This window comes from Dipodomys spectabilis, unplaced genomic scaffold (assembly GCF_019054845.1).
Source record: "Dipodomys spectabilis isolate Male_0828 unplaced genomic scaffold, ASM1905484v1 ptg000600l, whole genome shotgun sequence".
NCBI classification, from domain to species: domain Eukaryota; kingdom Metazoa; phylum Chordata; class Mammalia; order Rodentia; family Heteromyidae; genus Dipodomys; species Dipodomys spectabilis.
This window is the reverse complement of record NW_024871277.1, coordinates 842,021-862,159: the sequence shown is the minus strand read 5'-3', so window position 1 is coordinate 862,159 and position 20,139 is coordinate 842,021. Positions and strand designations below refer to the sequence as shown.

At 40.5% G+C, this 20,139-nt stretch overlaps 1 protein-coding gene and 1 pseudogene across 2 annotated transcripts in view; one reads left to right on the top strand and one right to left on the bottom strand.

Annotated features, from left to right (window-relative positions):
• Ube3d (ubiquitin protein ligase E3D) overlaps window positions 1–20,139 on the bottom strand; it is a 92,848-nt gene that overhangs the window by 58,807 nt on the left and 13,902 nt on the right. For both annotated transcript variants that reach the window (XM_042671120.1, XM_042671119.1), the window contains exons 4-7: window positions 15,093–15,162; window positions 10,520–10,589; window positions 9,537–9,645; window positions 8,115–8,278 (exon numbers count right to left, since the gene is read on the bottom strand). In XM_042671120.1, coding sequence (XP_042527054.1) covers window positions 8,115–8,278; window positions 9,537–9,645; window positions 10,520–10,589; window positions 15,093–15,162 — 413 coding nt within the window. The remainder of the gene's footprint in view (window positions 1–8,114; window positions 8,279–9,536; window positions 9,646–10,519; window positions 10,590–15,092; window positions 15,163–20,139) is intronic.
• Window positions 15,402–16,669, top strand: LOC122100753 (annotated as a pseudogene).

Sequence of the window (20,139 nt, the reverse complement as noted above, 5' to 3'; positions counted from 1 at the left end):
GAGGATTCCTTGAATACTTATCCAAGGAGAGAAAGACTTGAGCAGGAGGAAGGCAGGCCAGGCTGGCTGTAGAAACAGTCGGGATTAGAGAGTTTAGATAGGTGTTTAGAAGAGATGCAAATAAACACCACATAGAATATAAACACAAGTCAGTCACTGGTGGCTATAATCCTTAGCTACTCAAGAGGCTGAGATCTGAGGAACAGAATTTAAAGCAAGCCTGGGCAGAAAAGTCTGTGAGACTCCAATTAACTCCAAATTAACTCTCCACTTAACTACCAAAAAAAACCCCAAACCCAAATTAGAGCTGTAGCTCAAGTTGTAGATTGCCACCCTTTGGCCAAAAAAAAGCTAAGGGAATTGTCCAAGCCTTGAGTTCAAACCCCCATCAAATCAAATAAAAATGTGAACACAATATGAATGTCACAATGAAGTCCATTGTTTAGTACACTTAGCAATGAGATTTTTTTGGTACCATAAAAATTACATACATTTAAAATAGAGTGGCAAGCACCTGAATTAGGCTGATAAAATTGGGAGAGAGCAAGGTGGATGGGATGACCTTTCAGCAGCCTGGACATGAAGAAAGCAGAAGAGCAAAGGCCAACCTACGTTTTGAGCCCAGGTGCAAGGAGAATCGTGGAGCTGGTGAGCAAAGATACAAAGAGGAGACACACAAGCCCTCCAGGAACATTAATGAGGCTCTTCCCTTGGGGACACATTGAATTTGACCAGCCAGAGGGATATCCAGCAGAGACAGCACAAAGACGAGATGGAGATGAAAGCAAAGAGCTTCAGTGAGAGGAAGGGCTGAAAATGTGAGCTTGATAGTGATGACTCAACAGAATTCATTTCTATTGTAAGAACCCAAGAGCTCAACAAAGAATATAACAATCTAAAGAGAGCACTCCAGCCCCGCACTGGTGGCTCACACCTGTAATACTAGCTACTGAGGAGGCTGAGATTTGAGGATCATGGTTTGAAGCCAGCCTTGGCAGGAAAGGCTGTGAGCCTCTTATCTTCACTAAACTACCAAAAAAGCTGGGAGTGGTGCTGTGGCTCAAGTGGTACAATGCTAGCCTTGAGCAAAAGAAGTTCAGGGACAGTGCCCAGGCCCAGAGTTCAAGCCCCGGGACAGGTACAAACAAAACAAAACACACAAAAAATGTACTCCATTACTAGGCTGTAGAAAAAAGAGATGATACAGAAGAATGGAAAGCTCAAAAGAAAAAGAGGAAAGTGAAGATGTCAAGGGACAGAAATAAACTAAATACCAAGGCAAGTATTTTCAAGAAAAAATGGTAAATATTAAATATTAAAATATTAAATAGAGAACAGAAAAAATGATTTTGCTTACCACGTGTTCACTTACTATTTCTGAATCAGTTCACTTAACAATACAGTTGCAGTCAATTCTCAGTAAGAGTACATGTAGACATATGCGAAAAACACGACACAATTTTAGCTCTGACAGAAGTAAAACTTGAAACCATATTTCAAAAAAAAATCGTAAAGCTGAAAATTGGGTGACAGGGTGAATACAGCATCAATATTCACTACTAGAGGACTGATGTTTATAACCTAAAAATATGAAGTCTACAAAAAAATATGAGTGTTAATCACAGAAAAGTAAGTTCAAATGTCCAAGATGCAGAACCACAATAGTAGTTAAATAAGCTGTGAGTGTGTCCGTGCACGTGTACCAGGCCTGGGGCTTGAACCTCAGGGCCTGGGAGCTGTCCCTGAGCTTTTTTGGTTAAGGCTACTGTGTGCTCTACCACTTCAGCCGCAGTGCCACTTTGAGCCTTTTTGGTGGTTAATTGGAGATGAGAGTCTCAGGGATTTTCCTGACTGGGGACCAGCTTCAAACCTCAATCCTCAGATCTCAGCCTCCTGAGCAGCTAGGATTGCAGGTGTGAATCACTGGCATCTGGGTGAAAGTCATTTTTTAAAAAAAGATAAAATCTTACCAAATAGGCCAAAATTAGTTAGCCATTAATATCAAATCTGGAACAGGTGTGAAAAGGAGAGAGTAAGTACACAACAGCCCTCAAGACAACCACTGAACCAGACCCACTGAACTAAAATATGAGTGAAGACAAGTAAATAAGATTCTCTAATCAACAGATTCAGGACTAAGTTGAGACTGGACTGGTTTTGTAAGATGAGGAAATAAGGAAGCACTCCAGGTTAAAGGGACGGGGATATCTGAAAGAGACTTGGGGGCCATCCTGGAAACAGAGCCCCAGGGCTGAAGCTGGAAGGATTCGAGCAATGACATAATGCACAAATAACCAAGTTAACAGAATAGTGTTGGATTCTAATCCACAATGTTAGATCACAAAAAGAAACAAATACAATCTTTATGATATAAACCCTTCTCTAGTGAGATCTGGTGAAATCTAAATAAAGACAGAAATATAGTTAGAGCAGTAGCTGGGTTCCCCAGTTTTTGATAAAGGTATTAAAGGTAATGTGAAAGGAAAACAAAACTGAAAAAAGAAATGGATGTGCGGCTCACAAACACCATTTCTACTATCTTTGTAACTTTGTTATAAATATAAAACCACTCCAAAATAAGAAAGTTTAATTTTAGGGTTGGAGGCATGGCTCAGTTGGTAGAGCACCAGCAATGAGCAAAGCATCAGGTACTGAGTTCCAGCCCCAAGCTTGCAAGAATAAATAAATAAATAATGTTTATTTCTAAAGACTGCATAAATTTATCCTAAGAATAGTAACTTTGCTCTTTTCTGTCCTCTTTAAAGTAATCCTTGAAGACAGAGGCATGAGATATGTACAAGTTTTCACTATAGAGAAAAATGGAAATTAATTCAAAGAGAATGTTTAGACATTAGGGACTATCAGACCACAGTGTGGAATATCGGACCGTGGTTTTAAAAAATGAGATGCACTTGTATGTACTAAGAAGATACAAGCAGCATGAAAGAATTACAAAACCCTATAAAGGCATTATTTGTTATTACACATTCTTATGTATTATTTAATTAAGAAGAAAACAGAAAATACAAACCTGCACTTGTCTAGCTAGGTTTGACCGAGGCATACCATTCTGATCTCAGCGTTACTGTATGAAACAGGACTAGAATTGCTGAGGGAAGCTGGGAAAATTGAAGGCTGGCCCTAGGATGTTGAAATGATTTTACAAGGAAAATGCTTTTATCATTTACCTGAGAAACGGTCTTCTCTTCCTTTTTTTCTAAGTTGGGGAGAGAATTTTTGTCCACGGTGGAGGGAAATGGTGACAGAAGAGTCCATGTGGCACACACTGCAGGGCCAGCAGAGGCCTGCACACTGCTGGAGGCTTTGGCCGGAAGGCCTGCCTTGTCCCTCATAGGAGTCACAATGGCAGACAGGTTTAACCATGGGAATGCCAAGAATGAAATGTTATAGTTATGCCTGCACCCACAGGGTTCTCATAGCAGTCTGTGTGTATATTATATATATATATATATATATATATATATATATACATATACATATACATATATATATATTTTTTTTTTTAAATCCCCAAATGAGGGCTGGGAAGGTGGCTCAAGGGTAGAGTGCTTGTCTTGCATGCATGAGGCCCTGGGTTCGATTCCTCAGCACCACATAAAAGAAAAAGCAGGAAGTAGTGCTGTGGCTCAAGAGGTAGAGCACTAGCCTTGAGCTGAAGAGCTGAGGGACAGCGCCCAGGCCCAGAGTTGAGGCCCCACAAATGACAAAAAAAAAAAAAAAAAATTCCCCAAATGACAAAAAATGAAACAGACGTCTTCCCTTTACTACAGCTATCCTTGGACTCCAACATTCAGATTTCAACCCTAAAGAAGCAGAACCAACCAGAACATTCTAGTTGCTGTGCATGGCAAGCATCCCGGTAAAACCCTGGCAGATACTACTGATTACACATCTTCCTGACACTGTCATATGAGGGCAAAGGTCCTTCCAAAATGGATGTTCCAAAACTCACCAAGAAAATTCTCAAGAAATTCTTACCTTTAGGCATTCCTTTGAGTAGCTGCTAAAATTCCATTACAGACTTGAGTTTTTCCTTACTATGTTTTAAAAGAGTTCATTTCCCATCAATACTCATTGGTATCTTTAAAAATAACATTTTGAGAAGCTTCAGCTATCTAATTAAAAGCCTTCTCCGAAACCACAGTTAAGTTTCAGTAAGTGATTAGAAGCTACAATCCAACTCTCAATATTCATTAAAATAAACCACATAGTTTCTTCAGTCCTTCATTTGATAACATAAGAGTAACATAATATTCTTTGCAAGGCAACAATAACACATTCACCCCTAATGAACCCAACTATGGCTTTGTCTGTGCCTGCACTCAATAGATGACAAACTGGAGAAAGTCACAGCCTAGGGAAGAATAAAACCCACAAATGCATGACCACAAACCTCAGATGAGTTCCTGTATCATGGTCCAAAGGTTCATTTAAAATCCTTCAGAAGGGGTGACAACATCCAAACAAAAAAGAAATGTAGTGGGTACTACCTGATTACAAAATGGTAACCCCTTCTGTGAAACACCTGAATAATAACAATCAACTTACCTTCTCTTCCACTTCTAGCCCTCTAGTACCCTTCCTTTCACACAAGCCAGAGGAGAACAAGTCTTTCCTCTTCACAAAACTTAATCCATGCACCAATTCCATCTGCTGATTTCCATCCATCCTGACTTCCTTTCCTCTGCTTACTAAAGGGCTGTGGACCCAGCTCCCAAGCTAGGTGCTCACAGGAGCCTGAGACACTGACTGCTCACGCCTTGTCCTAGATTCTGCCTCCCTCACGTGAGACTCAGGTGTTGTCAACAGGAATCTCCTTCTGCCCCTTACAGACTCTGGGGCCTGACAGACTCTACTTGCTTACCTAGGGTAGGCTCCTCTCCTTCCCTTCTGGGCCAGTCTTTCTGACACAGTGGGCCATTCCTGCTAACTTCTGCCTGCTAACACTGCTTTTCAGTCACTGCTCCCAGCAAATGACCTTCATAATTTAATCCAACAAAGTCAACATTTTACCAGAACCACTTCCTACTTCTGGCATGTATTTTTTTCCCTTAGTGCCTAAGAGAACATACTTGGTTGCTTTTATCCTACGTGCCTGTCATTCCTCTCTCTAGACTTATTGTCCTTTATTTTATCCATAAATGTGGGAGTCCTCTTCTAAACAGTCCTGCTCATGGCAATCTTATTCTGGCTTCAACTACAAGAAAATAAACAGATATATTACCCTTAGAAACGGGTTGATTGAGGTAACTCCTTTATACACTACTTAATTATATATGTATATATGTATGTGTATATATACACACACACATAAACACACACACACACACATATGTAAAGGTGGGAATCAGTGGCTCATGCTTGCCATCCTAGCTAGTCATGAGAATGAGGATTATGGTTTGAAGCCAGCCCATGCAGGAAAGTCCGTGAGATTTTTAACTCCAATTAATCAGCAAAAAGCTAGAAGTGGAGCTATGGATCGAATGGCAGAGTGCCATCCTTGAGCGAAAACGCTCAGGGATAGAGCCAAGACCCTTAGTTTACGCCTCAGAATGACACAAAAAATAAGTAAAACAAACAAAAAACTAAGTTGAAAATAAACACAATTCAAGATAGAATTGGGGGAAGAGTGAGAGAGAGATCAATCAGAGCAAGTACTCAGTACTCGCTGGTACCACAGGCCCTGTGAGCCAGAAAATTCCTTGCTGTGAGGCTCTCTCCAGTGAACCCTACGATGCTCTAAGTATCCCCCTTTCACTTTACTAGATGCCAGTTAATCCCCCCACCCAAGTTGTAACATTCAACAATGGTACCAGATATAATTAACTGTCCCCTCATGGGACAAAATTTCCTTCAGTCTAGAGAATTCAGGCCACACACAATTTTGACAGAATCAAACTCCAGAAGTAAAGAGCCTCCACCTAAAAATCCACTACACAGGTTCCAAACTCTGATGTGCAAACTAAAGAACATGAGCTACAGGATCCAATATTCCAAATACAAAACATAGATCAATAAAAACACAAACAACAAAGAACATTAGTGCTCACTGAAATGTGAAAGTCTGGCTGGAGCAAAGAAGGAGTAATTAAAAAAAAAAAACACAGTTCAACATGTTGAGAGAGATTGCTAGAAAGAAAGAACAGTCTAAAAATATGACATGCCAATTTTTGCCAGTGCTCAAGGAAATAAAGTCATAGTTCCATTTGCTATTTTCCTCTTTTAGATGCCATCTGGCAAAGCCACACTTCCACTAGAAAAGAGTTCTACCCAGGTGGACTAAAATAGACCATATACCACTCCATGTGTCAAAAATATGCCAGCGAGTCTGAGTGTGTTCAGTCATGTCCCCAAAAGAAGACACTCGCGTCCTTAGTAAACAGAAGTAAATACCTTCCGGAATGTTTACCCAACTTGCAAGATATCCCACCTACTTCAGGGAATGTAAGATCACAAAGTACTAGAATCTGGGTGCCAATGAAAAATAAGTTTGTCAGGTGCTGGTGGCTCACGCTTGGAAACCTAGCTACTCAGGAAGCTGAGATCTGAGAATCATGATTTGAAGCCAGCCCACGCAAGAAAAGTCCATCAAACTCTTATCTCCAATGAATCACCAAAAGGCCAAAAGTGCCACTGTGGCTCACGTGGCTGAACACCAGTCTTGAATGGAAAATGCTAAAGAACAATGCCGAGGCTCTGAGTTCAAGCCCCAGTACTGGCACAAAAAGAAAAAAAAATACAATAGTCTCTCAAACTCTGTGAGAATAATTCAAGTTTTCAATTTTCTCTATTAACTTTGATTCTTGGATATTAGCTCTTCTAAAGGTGAGGGGGGCTGAGTTTAGTTTATGTCTCTTCAGAGTACTGCTTTTCCCATGTTTGATGGCTTGACTAGAATTTCTGCACCAGCACGGGGACTTTGTGCCTGCCAACCTGCTCTCTTTGCTGGGTACTTGTCAAAGATCTGAAGACACAACTTGCATTTCTATGCTGGTGCATAGTGCTCTGCTGGCCTTTGTTTTAGTTTACACATGACTCTAAGTACTTGGAACTTTTATGACTTCTAATGCTGGAATAATCTTTAAAAGTACATGATTTTTGGGGTGTCTTATTTACTTCCAGCAAAAACAAAAAAACAAAAGCAAAACAAACAAAAAACCCCAAAACAACCTAGGATCTTTCTGTTTTCTGTCTGGAGCACAAAAGTGACCATCTGAACATGCTGAACAAGTAAAAACTTCCAACCTCACAAAACCAAATGCTCGTTGTCTGCACTGGGAATGGCTTCCCCTCAGTCATGGCTCACCACTTCACTGCCTTCCAATTTCCCACTTAAATACCTTAAATATCTTTCCTGACAAGTTCCTCCACCCACCCTCAAACTTCCAGTTACGTCCTTGGCTTCAGTTCCCCCTTCCCCTCAACTAAGATTAATCTATCACTAGTCTCCTGCAGTTCTTTACCCCACTCCACCCCACCCCACAGGATCAGAAGACACGAGAAGATGCAAAGAGCAGAGATCCTTGTAATCAAGAGTAAAAGCCATGTAAACATTTAACTTTGTGGATTTTAAGGAAGGAGACAGGACTTAGTACCACAGTGGTATGCACAGAAGGCTGAGACTAGAGGAAGACGAGCAATCATTTCAGTGAAAGCAAGCTCTCACAGTAGTCTGTGACAATTCTGTCAACGTGAAGTACCCAGACCAGACCAGCAGCAGGACTGCTAGAAGCTTCTGGCAGGGAAGTGTTGTGGATTATTTCATTCATTCCTTTGTTATTGTTATTATTTCATTTCTATTGTTGGTCATGGGGCTTGAACTCAGGGTCTGGGCTTTTTTGTTCAAGGGTAGGCTCTACCAATTTCAGCCACAGCACCAGTTCCAGTTTTTAGGTGGTTTGTTGGAGTTAAGAGTCTCAAGGACTTTCCTGCTGGGCCTGGCTTTGAACGGTGATCCTCAGATTTCAGCATCCTGAGTAGCTAGAATGACAGGCATGACCACCAGCACCCTGCTCAATCATTATTTCTTCACACCAGCAGGACAACAGGAACCCAGACATCAACTAGAGAGGGAAGCCAGGGACACAGCTTACTTTTCGTTTCTGCTCTTGGTGCACGGCTGGTAGAGGACCTTAACAGCATTCCTGGCAGAAGTGGAGTCTGTTCGCCATGTCTCTTCCAGCAGTGGGAACTTTGTGACACTTCTGGAACTCCTCAAAGCTTCAATCACCAAACTGTCTGAGTTTAGAAGCCAGAGCTAAAGGCATGGAAAAAAAAAAAAAAAAAACAGGTAGAAAGGCATTCATTGCCAGTGGTAGAAATTTCCCATGACCTCTTACAAGAGAAAAGAAAAAAATCAAAATAACAGAAAAATCGAGGGAAATCATATATATATACTTTGTAAGTAGTGTAGCATCTGAAAAAGCAACCAGTATCACACAGCATTAAAAAATAAACAAAGACACTGATTGTTTAAGAAATAAATAACAACCTATAATGTATAGAGCGCCTAGAAATCAATATGAAGGAAAACTAATCTAACAGAAAATCAGGCAGAGAGGACGGCAGTTTCACCACATGAAGTACTTAAATAAATAGGGTTGAAGTAGTCTGTTGGCAGGTAAGAAAACAGGTGAAACTGCTTTAAGAAGGGGTGGACTAAGGGAGGGTGACAGGTGGTGACAGAAACGTCAAATCAACCGCCTTGTACAACTATTGTATGCTAATGTGCCACTAGGGCTTGAATTCAGGGCCCTTGTGCTCTCACTTAGCTCCTACCATCAAGCCTGGTGCTCTATCACTTGAGCCACCTCTCCTCTTCCTGCTTTTTAGTGATTAACTGTAGATAAGAGTCTTAGACTTTCCTTCCCAGTCTGGCTTTGAACCACAATCCTCAGATCTCAGCCTCTTGAGTAGCTAGGATTGTAGGTGTAAGCCTCTAGTGCCCGGCTAGAGACATCAAGAGGTAATTAAAAACAACAGAAGCAATAAAAACAAAGTTAGGGATTTCAAATGGAAAAAAAATGAGGTGAAATACTGTCATACTGATCAAGAAAAGCTATTAAAAACTGAGAATGAAAAATCTTTTTCTTGTGGTATGATTTTTTTTTTTATTCTTTCCTTTTCTTCTTTGGTGAGATGGGAGTCTCGCTATGCAGTCCAGGCTAGCCTTGAACTCTCAATCCTCTTGCCTCCACCTTCCAAATGGATGCTCACTAGCAGGCCCCAAGAGAGTTTGTTTCATGGATTAAACTGATAGTAGAAATGTAATTGGTGCTCAGTTAGGAAGGAAAAAATTTAAAAAAAAAAAAAAACCTAAGAATTTCTGAGATCCTGAACAAAAAAATGAAGAAGAAGAGGAGGAGGAGGAGGAGGAGGGGGAGGAGGAGGGGGAGGAGGAGGGGGAGGAGGAGGGGGAGGAGGAGGAGGAGGAGGAGGAGGAGGAGGAGGAGGAGGAGGAGGAAAAAGAAGAAAGAAGAAGAAGAAAGAAATTAGCAAGTGGAATAATTTCTTACCAGGATAAACACTCTGCCATCCTGACCTTGAATCAGGAATCTGAATGTGCTCCGGGCAGAGGCCAGCTCCCCTAGACGCTGGCCAACAATGCTCTGGACAAACTCAGACCTGTTGGGAGAGAGGGCAGTTTTTTCATCCTGTGCCTCCCATAATCACCTAACTCGCAGCAGAAGCAAAAAATACTCCCAGGGCACCCACAGGCAGAGACCACATGTTTTTGTCTGCTGACCATTCCTTACCATCTTCCCTAATATGGATTTCAGGAAGTTGTAAAACCTGTTCTGTGGGTATTAATGTATTTTCCACCCCAAATCAAACAATTCCCCCTACTGAACTTAAAAACGGCCAGGCTGGGCACATCACTATTTCATCTGTTCTGTGACATACTGAACATGAATCACAGAGACACTGAAAAACGCAAGAAATCTCCCCAAATAGAACATGTTCAACCACAATATTGTTTTCAATAAATACCCATTAGAGTAAACTTCTGTTTGCAAATAAAAATGATTAAAAGAAACCTTAGTATAAATATTTAGTAGAATTTTATTATAGATATAGGGTCGTTATTTGAACTGACCTCAGTTTAAAATTCTTAAACATGTCAACATAAAAATAGATGTAATTTTTCAAGCACTTATTGAGAGTTAGGCTACAATATCTCGCACATATAAGGATTACATTTCTATGAATACAGTTGTCTATATCAAAATAAAGAAATCCTACATCATTTACATATGTGGTTTAACTAGCAATCTTTCTCAAAGGCTTTTTTCTCCCACCTCTCTAGATACAAAAGAGTTAGGAATAAAAATGAGTAGCTAGTTATACCTACAGTTCCCCACATTTGAAGTTTTCTGAAATTACTTTTATTATCTTCAGTTGTGCAGAGCTCAGTGGTAAGTACTGCATCCTGATGGACGTCACGCCTCCCATCATCCCCCACTCAAGTCAGGAAATGAAATCAATTTGCTATTTGTACCTTGGTATGACGGGAAAACTTCTCTCAGATGGCTGAATAATTATCTCGGTCATATAAAACTTGGTGGTTTCTAGAAACAGAAGAAATTTAAAATGTTCCCAATACACCAATATTTTATTATGTGAAGATTAGCCTCAATTATGACATACCAAACTACTTTTCCTGAGTGAAAACTCAATATACTGGTCAAATAGTATTGAGCAAACATTTCCCCCAAACAATTTAGTTACAAAGACATGAACGTAACTAGTAGAGGTTACTTGCAAGTCTGTCAACCGTAGGGGATTTGTTTAGAAAAGCTTGTAGATCCATAGAATCAGATTCTGCCCACAAGTGGAAGGCTATTAAAATTACCATACAATGGTCACCAAATCTGTTTTTCTGGTTACTTAAGTAACAACTATGTTGGGTTGTTTAAAAATTTATTTTAAGTGCTTAATTTCATTAGAACAAAGGAAATACAAATCAAAATCAACTTTTTTGTGAGTGTGCTGGTCCTGAGCTTGAACTGAGGGCCTGGGTGCTATCCCTGAGCTTCTTCTTGCTCAAGGCTAGCACACTGCCACTTGAACCACAACTCTACCTCCGGCTTTTTTGGAGTAGTTTGTTGAAAATAAGGAATCTCACAGACTTCCTGCCTGAACTGGCTTTTGAACTGGGATCCTCAGATCTCAGCCTCTTGAATAATTAAGATCACAGGTGGAAACCACCAGTGCAGTGGGCAGCTTACACCTGCAATCCTAGCTTCTCAGGAGGCTGAGATCTGAGGACTATGTTTGGAAGTCAGGAACAGAAAATCTGTGACACTCTTATCTCCAGTTAGCCAGCCAGAAGCTGGAATAAAAGTACGGCTCAAGTGGTAGAGTGCCAGCCGTAACCATTGGATACACTTGCAAAAACAGATAGACATAAATAATCACACACAGCATTTAGAACTGTAAATGGTAAGATTTCTAGGCAATCACCTGGCAAAGCATTAATGTTGTATACATATTTTGATACTTTAAATTCTGAATAATTTATCTTGAATACTCATAAAACAGACAGAATACCTATAAATATGGTCATAACATTAGTAGAAAAATACTCAAAACAGATTAAAAATTGAAGCTGGATTAAATAATTAGATATTTCAACAACAGAATACCATGCATGTTTGACATTTTAGAAAGGCCAAATTAAAACCAGAAATAATGAAAATGGGTTATCTTACAAATGATGTTACCAAATAATTATTTAATAAGTCAGGTAGATTTTTTTCAAGTTCCTCAATATAATATACAAAAAGGACAAAAAATAAAATCAGGATAGTAGGGGAAAAACAAAGGAGGGGGGGTAACAATGCTTGATAGCAAATATCCTCATTATGTTACTCATGTAACTGTAACCCCTCTGTATAGTATCTTTACAATAAAAAATATTTGTAAAAAATATAATAAATAAAAAGCTTAATACACGACTATGTAGAAATGTACTTAGTTGTCCTTTTTTTGGGGGGGGGGGGGGGTCGGTCGTGGGGCTTGAACTCTGAGCCTGGGCGCTGTCCCTCAGCTCTTCAGCTCAAGGAGAGCACTCTACCACTTGAGCTACAGGCCACTTCCGATTTTCTGGTGGTTTATTGAACATAAAGAGTTTCCTTCCCCCCCCCCCCCCCCCCCCCCCCCGCTGGGTTTGAAATTCGATCCTCAGATCTCAGCCTCCTGAGTAGCTAAGATTACAGGAGTGAGTTACTGGTGCCCGACCCTTATTTGTCCTTTAAGTTCTGCCAATTTTTGCTATTTTGAAGTGATATCAGTAGATGTAAAATTGAACCTGTTAACATTACAAAATGACCTTTTGATGTCACATGTTGTTAATCTATAATTTAATTCTATAATTTCAATCCCATTTGAACTATGGTGGTTTTTATACAAATAATATTTACTTGAAATCATCCACATGGTCCTACTTGATCTGTCTTTCATGTTTCTTGAACTTTCTGGGGTCATTTTCTTCTACTTGAGTACAAGTGGAATTTCTCTTAATAAGAAAGCAGAGTGAATTATTACAGTTATTTGCTAGAAAATACATTTATCTCTGCCTCTCTGGAGGATATTTTCAGTGAGGACGAAGAGCTAGTGCTAACAGTTCTTTCTTTGTTCCCAGAGACAATATCATTATACTGTCTTCGCATTTCCATTACCACTGCTCCTGTGAAAGGGACTGGTGTTTTTTTTGTTGTTGTTGTTTTTCCTAGAATGCTATGAAGGCTTTCTCTTTGCTTTTCATCCTGCAGTTCTACATTGACATGTCTAGGTATGGCTTGCTTTGAATTTGTCTTGCTTGGGTTCAATGAATTGGAATTCATTGTGCCTCTTGGATCTGTACTGAAGTGTTGTTGTGCATTATGTTTATAAAATTCTCAACAACTTCTTGTTCACATACTGCCCACTCCATTCTTTTTTCTTATTTTCTTTTTGGAAGTCTAATTTAAAAAATGTATGTCAGATGGTTTCCTTCTACATTCTATATTCCATGTTTTTCATTTTATCTGTATTTGTTATCTTTTTGTCTCTGGGCTGCATTAAAGATTTCTCAATTTCTTCCCTTAGTGAATTCTTTCAGGCTGTATCTAATCAGTTATCAACCACTCTCTGGATGTATCTTTATTCCAATGATAATAAGGGACTCTTTTAGAAATTCTTTTGCGACTCTTTTCCCAATATACCATTATAGTTTTCTTTTTTGTTCAGTCATCTTCAGATCTGGCTTTTGCACTGTTAAATATACTGAGCACGGTTGTTTTACAGTTTATGCGTGACAATTCTATTTCCACTGCCTGCCTTCTGTTAGCTCTTGTGAACAATGTCATTAGGGTTTGAACAGGCAGTGTCCCTTCCAGGCTCATTGTGGAAGAGGACTTGGGCCCTAGCTGGTGGCATATTACAGAGGATTCTAGAAACATTAGGGAGTGGGGCCTAGCTGAAGTGGGTGGTGGCCTTTGGGAGTGGTATCAGGTCCCCCTTTCCCAGGAGAAGGACCCGCCTCTCATGGAGCACCAGGGAAGGAGTTTGGCATTATTACTAGTTAAGCATCTTTAGAGGACCATTAAAGAATGCTAACCCACTGTTAGTGATAACTCTTTATTGAAGTATCCTTACTTTTTATTTTCCCTCATTCTCTTAAGCCTACCGAGATTTGGGAGATGGAGAGATTCACCTCCAGGAGACCGGCAGTAGTTAAGCCTCTCCTCACGCTCTAACCTGGCTTTTTTGCTCAAGGCTGGTGCCCAACCACTTGAGCCACCCCTCCACTTCCAGAATTTTGCTAGTTAACTGGAGATTAGAGTCTTTTATATGTCTGCTCAGGCTGGCTTCAAACTGCAGTCCTCAGATCTCAACCTCCTTGAGTAGCTATGATTACAGGCATGAGCCACCAGTGCCCAGTCTCTTAAGAGGCTTCTTTTTAGTCTCAAAAATGACACTGAACTCATATCCTGACATATGGAATTGTAGCCTCTTTGCAACTACTTAATAATAAAAATCTAAAAGAACACTGAGACAACCATGCTTTACAACTCATTCAGAGCATGTAACTTGTCAGATTCTGATGATTCAAAAGCAAAAAACAAAAAAAACCCACCACTGCCTTGAGTACAGTGTTTCATTTAAAGTCTCTTTAATTAATTATATTAAAAACAATTACTCATTACCCACTAAGCTAACACAGCATGTTGTAGCACTCTAAACATTTTAAACCGTATCTTTAAACACCATTTTAATTACTAGGATTTTCATTATTATAAAAGCAGTATGGCATACACTTCACAGAAAGTATGATTAACACCATTAGGAAAAAGAGTAAGGAACGAAATACAAAACTTAGAATATGTTTTTCTTCCATTTCAACAAGTCCTCTCCTACCTCCAGTCCCAAAGTACAGCAAGTGGTGAACAATAGCCAAGAAAAGCAGGTTTTCTACCTGTGGGCACCAATTCTTCTGACTGAAGAGTTGTACTAAGAGAAAAAACTTCCAGATTCTTTAAGATGTACTCAAGTATAAATTTTATGTTATTGCTTTTCACTAGAAAGAGAATATAAAACACTGGAAATGATCTGACTTCTCACTGCTTAAAACTCCCTACTCTGAGCCTACTTCCTACACTGGTGGCTCACTCCTGTAATCCTAGCTGCTCAAAAGGCTGAGATGTGAGGATCTCGGTTTGAAGCCAACCCGGGTAGGAAAGTCCATGAGACTTATCCCCAATTAGCCATTTAAAAACTGGAAGTAGAACTGTGGCTCAAAGTGGTAGGGTGCTAACCCTGACCATGAAAGCTCAGGGACAGTGCCCAGGTCCTGAGTTCAAATCCCGCAATAGGAGAAAGAAAAAACAAACCTGAAGTACTCTTTAGTTAAAAAGGTCAAAATAGACAAACTTTTAAATATTGTATGAGGCTAATAGATTTCTATCTCTAAAAGCACTGATTCTATGAAACATATTAATATTACACCCTTCCTATACTACTAAAAGCTCATTCTGGCTTTAGAATAGGAAGGAAATCCTTTTAGCTTTTTGTTATAAAATTGTTCTTACCTGGTGACATAGTCTCTCCCAGCGTTACCTTGCAACGCTTACAAATTACTTTGGTATTTGCTTTTGGGTCCTGTAGAACAGAAAAAAAAATGTCATTTAAATGTCATTCAGCTTTTCTTAAAAGGAATATATAATTTTAACATAGTCTCCAGAGGATATATTGAACTTTACATTTCATTCTGCCCTCTACTAAATACTGGGAATGCAGTTAGTTTTGCATATGTAATTCACACACACAGAGATCATTTCTTTTTTAGGGAGAATAATGCAGATTGGATTTTCCAAACCTAGATACTTTTGATAATCCAAATGTTTCCAAATAATCTGAACAAGAAGCAGTATGCAATGCTCAAGTACTTTCAAATAGCCATATAATTTGGAACTGGCTTGTATGTACAGAACACACGAGAATATGACCTGGAGAATATGAACTGGAGCTCATATTATTCTGATTCCCTGGCCAGTGTTACTTACGTAAAAGTAATCTATAACTCACAGCCAGTCATAATTCAGAAGTTAAAAATATCAAACTTGTTCATGTAAATCTATTTCTTTCCATTTAAGATATGCACTGGAAATGGAAAGTTGGGTCATGTTGTGAACAAATTCCTCAAACATTCTTAGGCTTCAAAACTTAGGGAAAGGTAGCTGCTTCCCAGCTCAGGAGGGTGGAGCTGGGCTTTGTGGAGGAGGAGGTGGGCTTTGTGGAGGAGGCTTTGTCAGCCTGCAGGCTGCTCCCCAGCAAGGTCAGGGGGCAGCCAGGGTGCTAGGCATGGCAGGATAGCCAGAACCCCAAGCTCTGTCCTGTCCCCGGCCGGCAGCTGGCTTTATTCATAGCAGCCACCTTCTGAGACCCCTTCCTCAGCAGCAAGAGAATCTCTGCATCTCCAACTTAAGTCTGGAGCTCATCTCTGCAGGGTCTGGGCTGTCTGGGTCCTAAAACATGTTCAAGAGGCCACCAGGCACATTCCTACAGTCAGGGGTATCCACACTAGGCTGGAGACTAAGACATAAGCAGGCTTGTACACAGCTGGATAACTGGGACCATACAGTTCCAGACCATAACTTCCTTTTTCCAGAATTGGAAATTGTAATAGGAACAGAAGATGAGATTGTGCCTGAAGCTGTGGATAAGGAACATGTCTGAGATTATCGGGAGTATGTGTGAAGCACTTGAGGAAGAAACAGATTCTATGGCAAAGCATGAATCTAGGGAAAAATCATTTTCCCGAAGCTTACAACTCAGATAGACCTTGAACCAGGGCAGATTCTATGGCACAGGTATTGATTGAGCGTGTCTGGATTTCTGGTGAAAACATACCACAAGAAAAGGATATTCCAAATTGCCCCTGCGGTGCCAAAAGAATATTTGAATTCCAGGTCAAGCCACAGCTGCTGAACGGCCTGAAGGCAGAGACAGAGGAAGAGCACTGACTGGGGTCTCCTGGCTATGTTCACCTGTACTGAGAACTCGGCCCGGGCACTGGCTACACAGAGGGATTTGTGTGGGAGCAGGACATAACAGACACATCGTGAAGATAAGCCTTATGTCTTCTCATCTCCCAATTCCATCTCAAGGACTTTTATCTCTTGTTCCAGAGATGGAGGCACAAAAATGCTACTTGAGGCATTATTTACAACGTTGTTCTATGTGTTAGTACAAGACTGCTCAGTGACAGGGAATTAAAATTAAGTTTTAAAGTCAGTTTCCATGTCCACAGTGGAAGGAAACTGTTACCATGGACTACACAGACACCAAATAATGTCTCAATGAACATCAGGATATCATTATGGCTGGTACTCATGGTATGGCGTTTTCATTTTTTAAACATATTCACCTATGTATATGGTCATAGAAATAAATCTAGAAAGATACACAAAGTAAACTGGTTACCTATGAATGGTGGGACCAAGTGACATGGTCTTTTTACTTACATGTACATATCTTTCTATAATAAAAATGAGCTATGGGGCTGGGAAGGTGGCTCAGTGGTAGAGCACTTGCCTTGCATGCATGAGGCCCTGGGTTTGATTCCTCAGCACCACATAAGCAAAAAGGAAAAAGCCAGAAGTGGCGCTGTGGCTCAAGTGGTAGAGCACTAGCCTTGAGCTGAAGAGCTGAGGGACAGCGCCCAGGCCCAGAGTTCAGGCCCCACGACCAGACCCAAAAACAAACCCCCCCCCCAAAAAAAAATAAGCTACATGCCCAATAAACTGAAAAGAAAAAGAAAAACAGGAAAAAAATGACTAATAGGCAAACAATGGCGGCTCTTTCTCACGTTCATGGTAATGAGTTTGTTAAAGCCATGTAATATTCTATAACCCAAGACATACCTCGACATCAGCAGGCAGGAAGAATTGAGCGGGGGATGACTAGTGGGAGGGGCTGGCCTAACAAGGTGTGTGAATATGGTCAAAATAGATCTATGAAAGCCGAACAGTGAAATCTGGTGAAATTCGGTAAGCGGATAAGGGGAAAGAGAGAGTGATAGAGGGGGCGAGAGCGATTGGAGTATAAGCATGTGGAAACGTAACAAGGAACCCCTCATATCACTGACATAACCTAATTAATAATAAAAATGATAGTAATAATAAAGGGTCGCAGTTCAAAGCTAGCCTGGGCAGGAGAGACTGTGAGACTCCTATCTCCAATAAACCACCAGAAAACCGGAAGTGGCGCTGTAGCTCAAGTGGTAGAGCGCTCGCCTTGAGCTGAAGAGCTGAGGGACAGCGCCCAGGCCCAGAGTTCAAGCCCCACGACCGACCAAAAAATAAAAAAATTAAAAATAAATAAATAAATAAAGGGTCAGAAGCCAGTGGCTCACATTCATAATCCTAGTTAATCAGGAGAATGAAATTTGGGGGATCAGAGTTTGAGGCCAGCTAGAGAAGAAAATTTTGCTATAAAATAATTAGAAAAAAGAAAAAAAAAGCAGAGTTGGAGACATGGGCAAAGTCCTGGGTTCAAACCCTTGTACTGCCCAAAAATGAGGAGAGGGAAACCAGTGGAAAAGGAGTTCTATAACCCTGGACACTTGAAGGAAAAATGGCAGAAAAAAAGACAGAGCAAAGTTAGGAAGGTAATGTCTTTCTGGTGTGGTTAACACATATATTCGTCTAAGGAAAAAGTTGTAACCGTTCAGTGCAAGTTCAGTTACTTCCCTTGGTGTTGACAACTATTTGGGAAAAGGTTACATATGAAGCAAACTGAATTCCATTAACAAGAAGCCGCTAATAATGGCCAGAGGTGATGTTTGAATATAGAACTCTCACATTCTACAGCTTATGCTAAGGGTTTTACAAATTACAGGTCCCGTAATGATGGAGAGAGAGAGAGAGAGAGAGAGAGAGAGAGAGAGAGAGAGAGAGAGAGAGAGAGAGAGAGAGAGAGAGAGTGTGTGTGTGTGTGTGTGTGTGTTATATGACCAACTGCTTCAAGAAACTTTTGTGTTGTGTTTGCGTATGTGTGTATGATCAGATCTTCATGTAAAAATTCCATTTTTTACTAAAGATATCACAGTCAAAAGCAACTCCACAACTTATGTTGGGGTCTTCTATACTCACTCTTTCTTTCTTTCTTTTTGTTTTTTGTTTTTTTTTGGTCCAGGCGTGGGGCCTGAACTCTGGGCCTGGGCGCTGTCCCTCAGCTCTTCAGTTCAAGGCTAGTGCTCTACCACTTGAGCCACAGTGCCACTTCTAGATTTTTTCTTTTTGCTTATGTGGTGCTGAGGAATAAAACCCAGGGCCTCAGGCATGCAAGGCAAGCACTCTACCACTGAGCCACCTTCCCAGCCCCTAACTCACTCTTTCGTTCCCATCTTTACTATCATGTATTATCTGAACAGAAAGGGGAGAGGGTTTCACTGAGCTGTTTCCATGCATTGAAGACTCACTCTTTCATCTAGCCTCAAACTCTTACTATCAGTAAAAATGCAGAAAAGCACCCTCATGTCTCTTCCTCACATAAGATCTCTGGAAGAAATCTCCAGTCAGATAAAAACCCCACCCTATTTTCCCTTGTGTAGCTGCAGGATTTCTGTCATCTTTCTATTGCCAGGTCTGTTCATACCTGGCCCAGTCTCTTACCCAGCACATGCTTGGTGCAGTCCACACACCACGCCATCTCTGGCTGCTGCACTGATACTCTAGTACCTATCACATGCCCATAGCAGGCAGCAGGCAGCAAGCCTGGGGTCTCCCTAGGTATCCCAGGCTGACCCTGAACTTGACCTCTACCTCCTGGACTCCATCTCTTTCAACCTCTCTAGTGCAGGGCACAAGCTACCATGCCTTGCTCATACTCTCTTTTACTAAAGTTGTTTCATTATCTTTAAGTAGTTGTACAGAGGAGGTGGTATACAATAAAACAGTCTATGAATACAATGCATCTTGATCAGTGTCACCCCCTTCAATATCCTCACCCCCTCCTTCAATCCACCCTTTTCCTACTTCTCTTAACTTTGTGGTATATACAATAAATTATTGACTGCAATCTACCCCCCATCACCCTCTTCACCCTCTTCATTTCTCTGCCCTTCTCCACTTGGCCCCACGTACCCTCCTGCAAATACACATTTCCTGGTATGATTTTGTTGGACTTTGAACTCATCTTTCTAAAAGATTATACTGTTTGAGCTCTCCAGAGAGCCTATTACACTTCAGTTAATTCTTTTGTAAACACTTGCATACTGCCCAACATGATTACCTATACATTTATAGGCACATGTTAGCTACCACAAATGAAGGAAACAATGCAATCTTTGTGTCTCTGCGTCTGGCTTACATCACTTAAATGTAATTTTTTTCCAAGTCTTTCCATTTCCTTACAAATGGTTCAGTATCATTCTAGTAGATGAGTAAAATTCCACTGTGTATCTATACCACAATTTTCTGATTGGCATCTGGAAAGATTCTATTCAGTTATAGTGAATAGTACTTCAATGAACATGGTTGTGCTGGTGGCTTTACTGCATTCTGGTTTGTAATCTTTTGGGTAAAAGCCCAGGTGTGGGATTTCTGGGTCATAGGGTAGTTCTACGTTTAATTT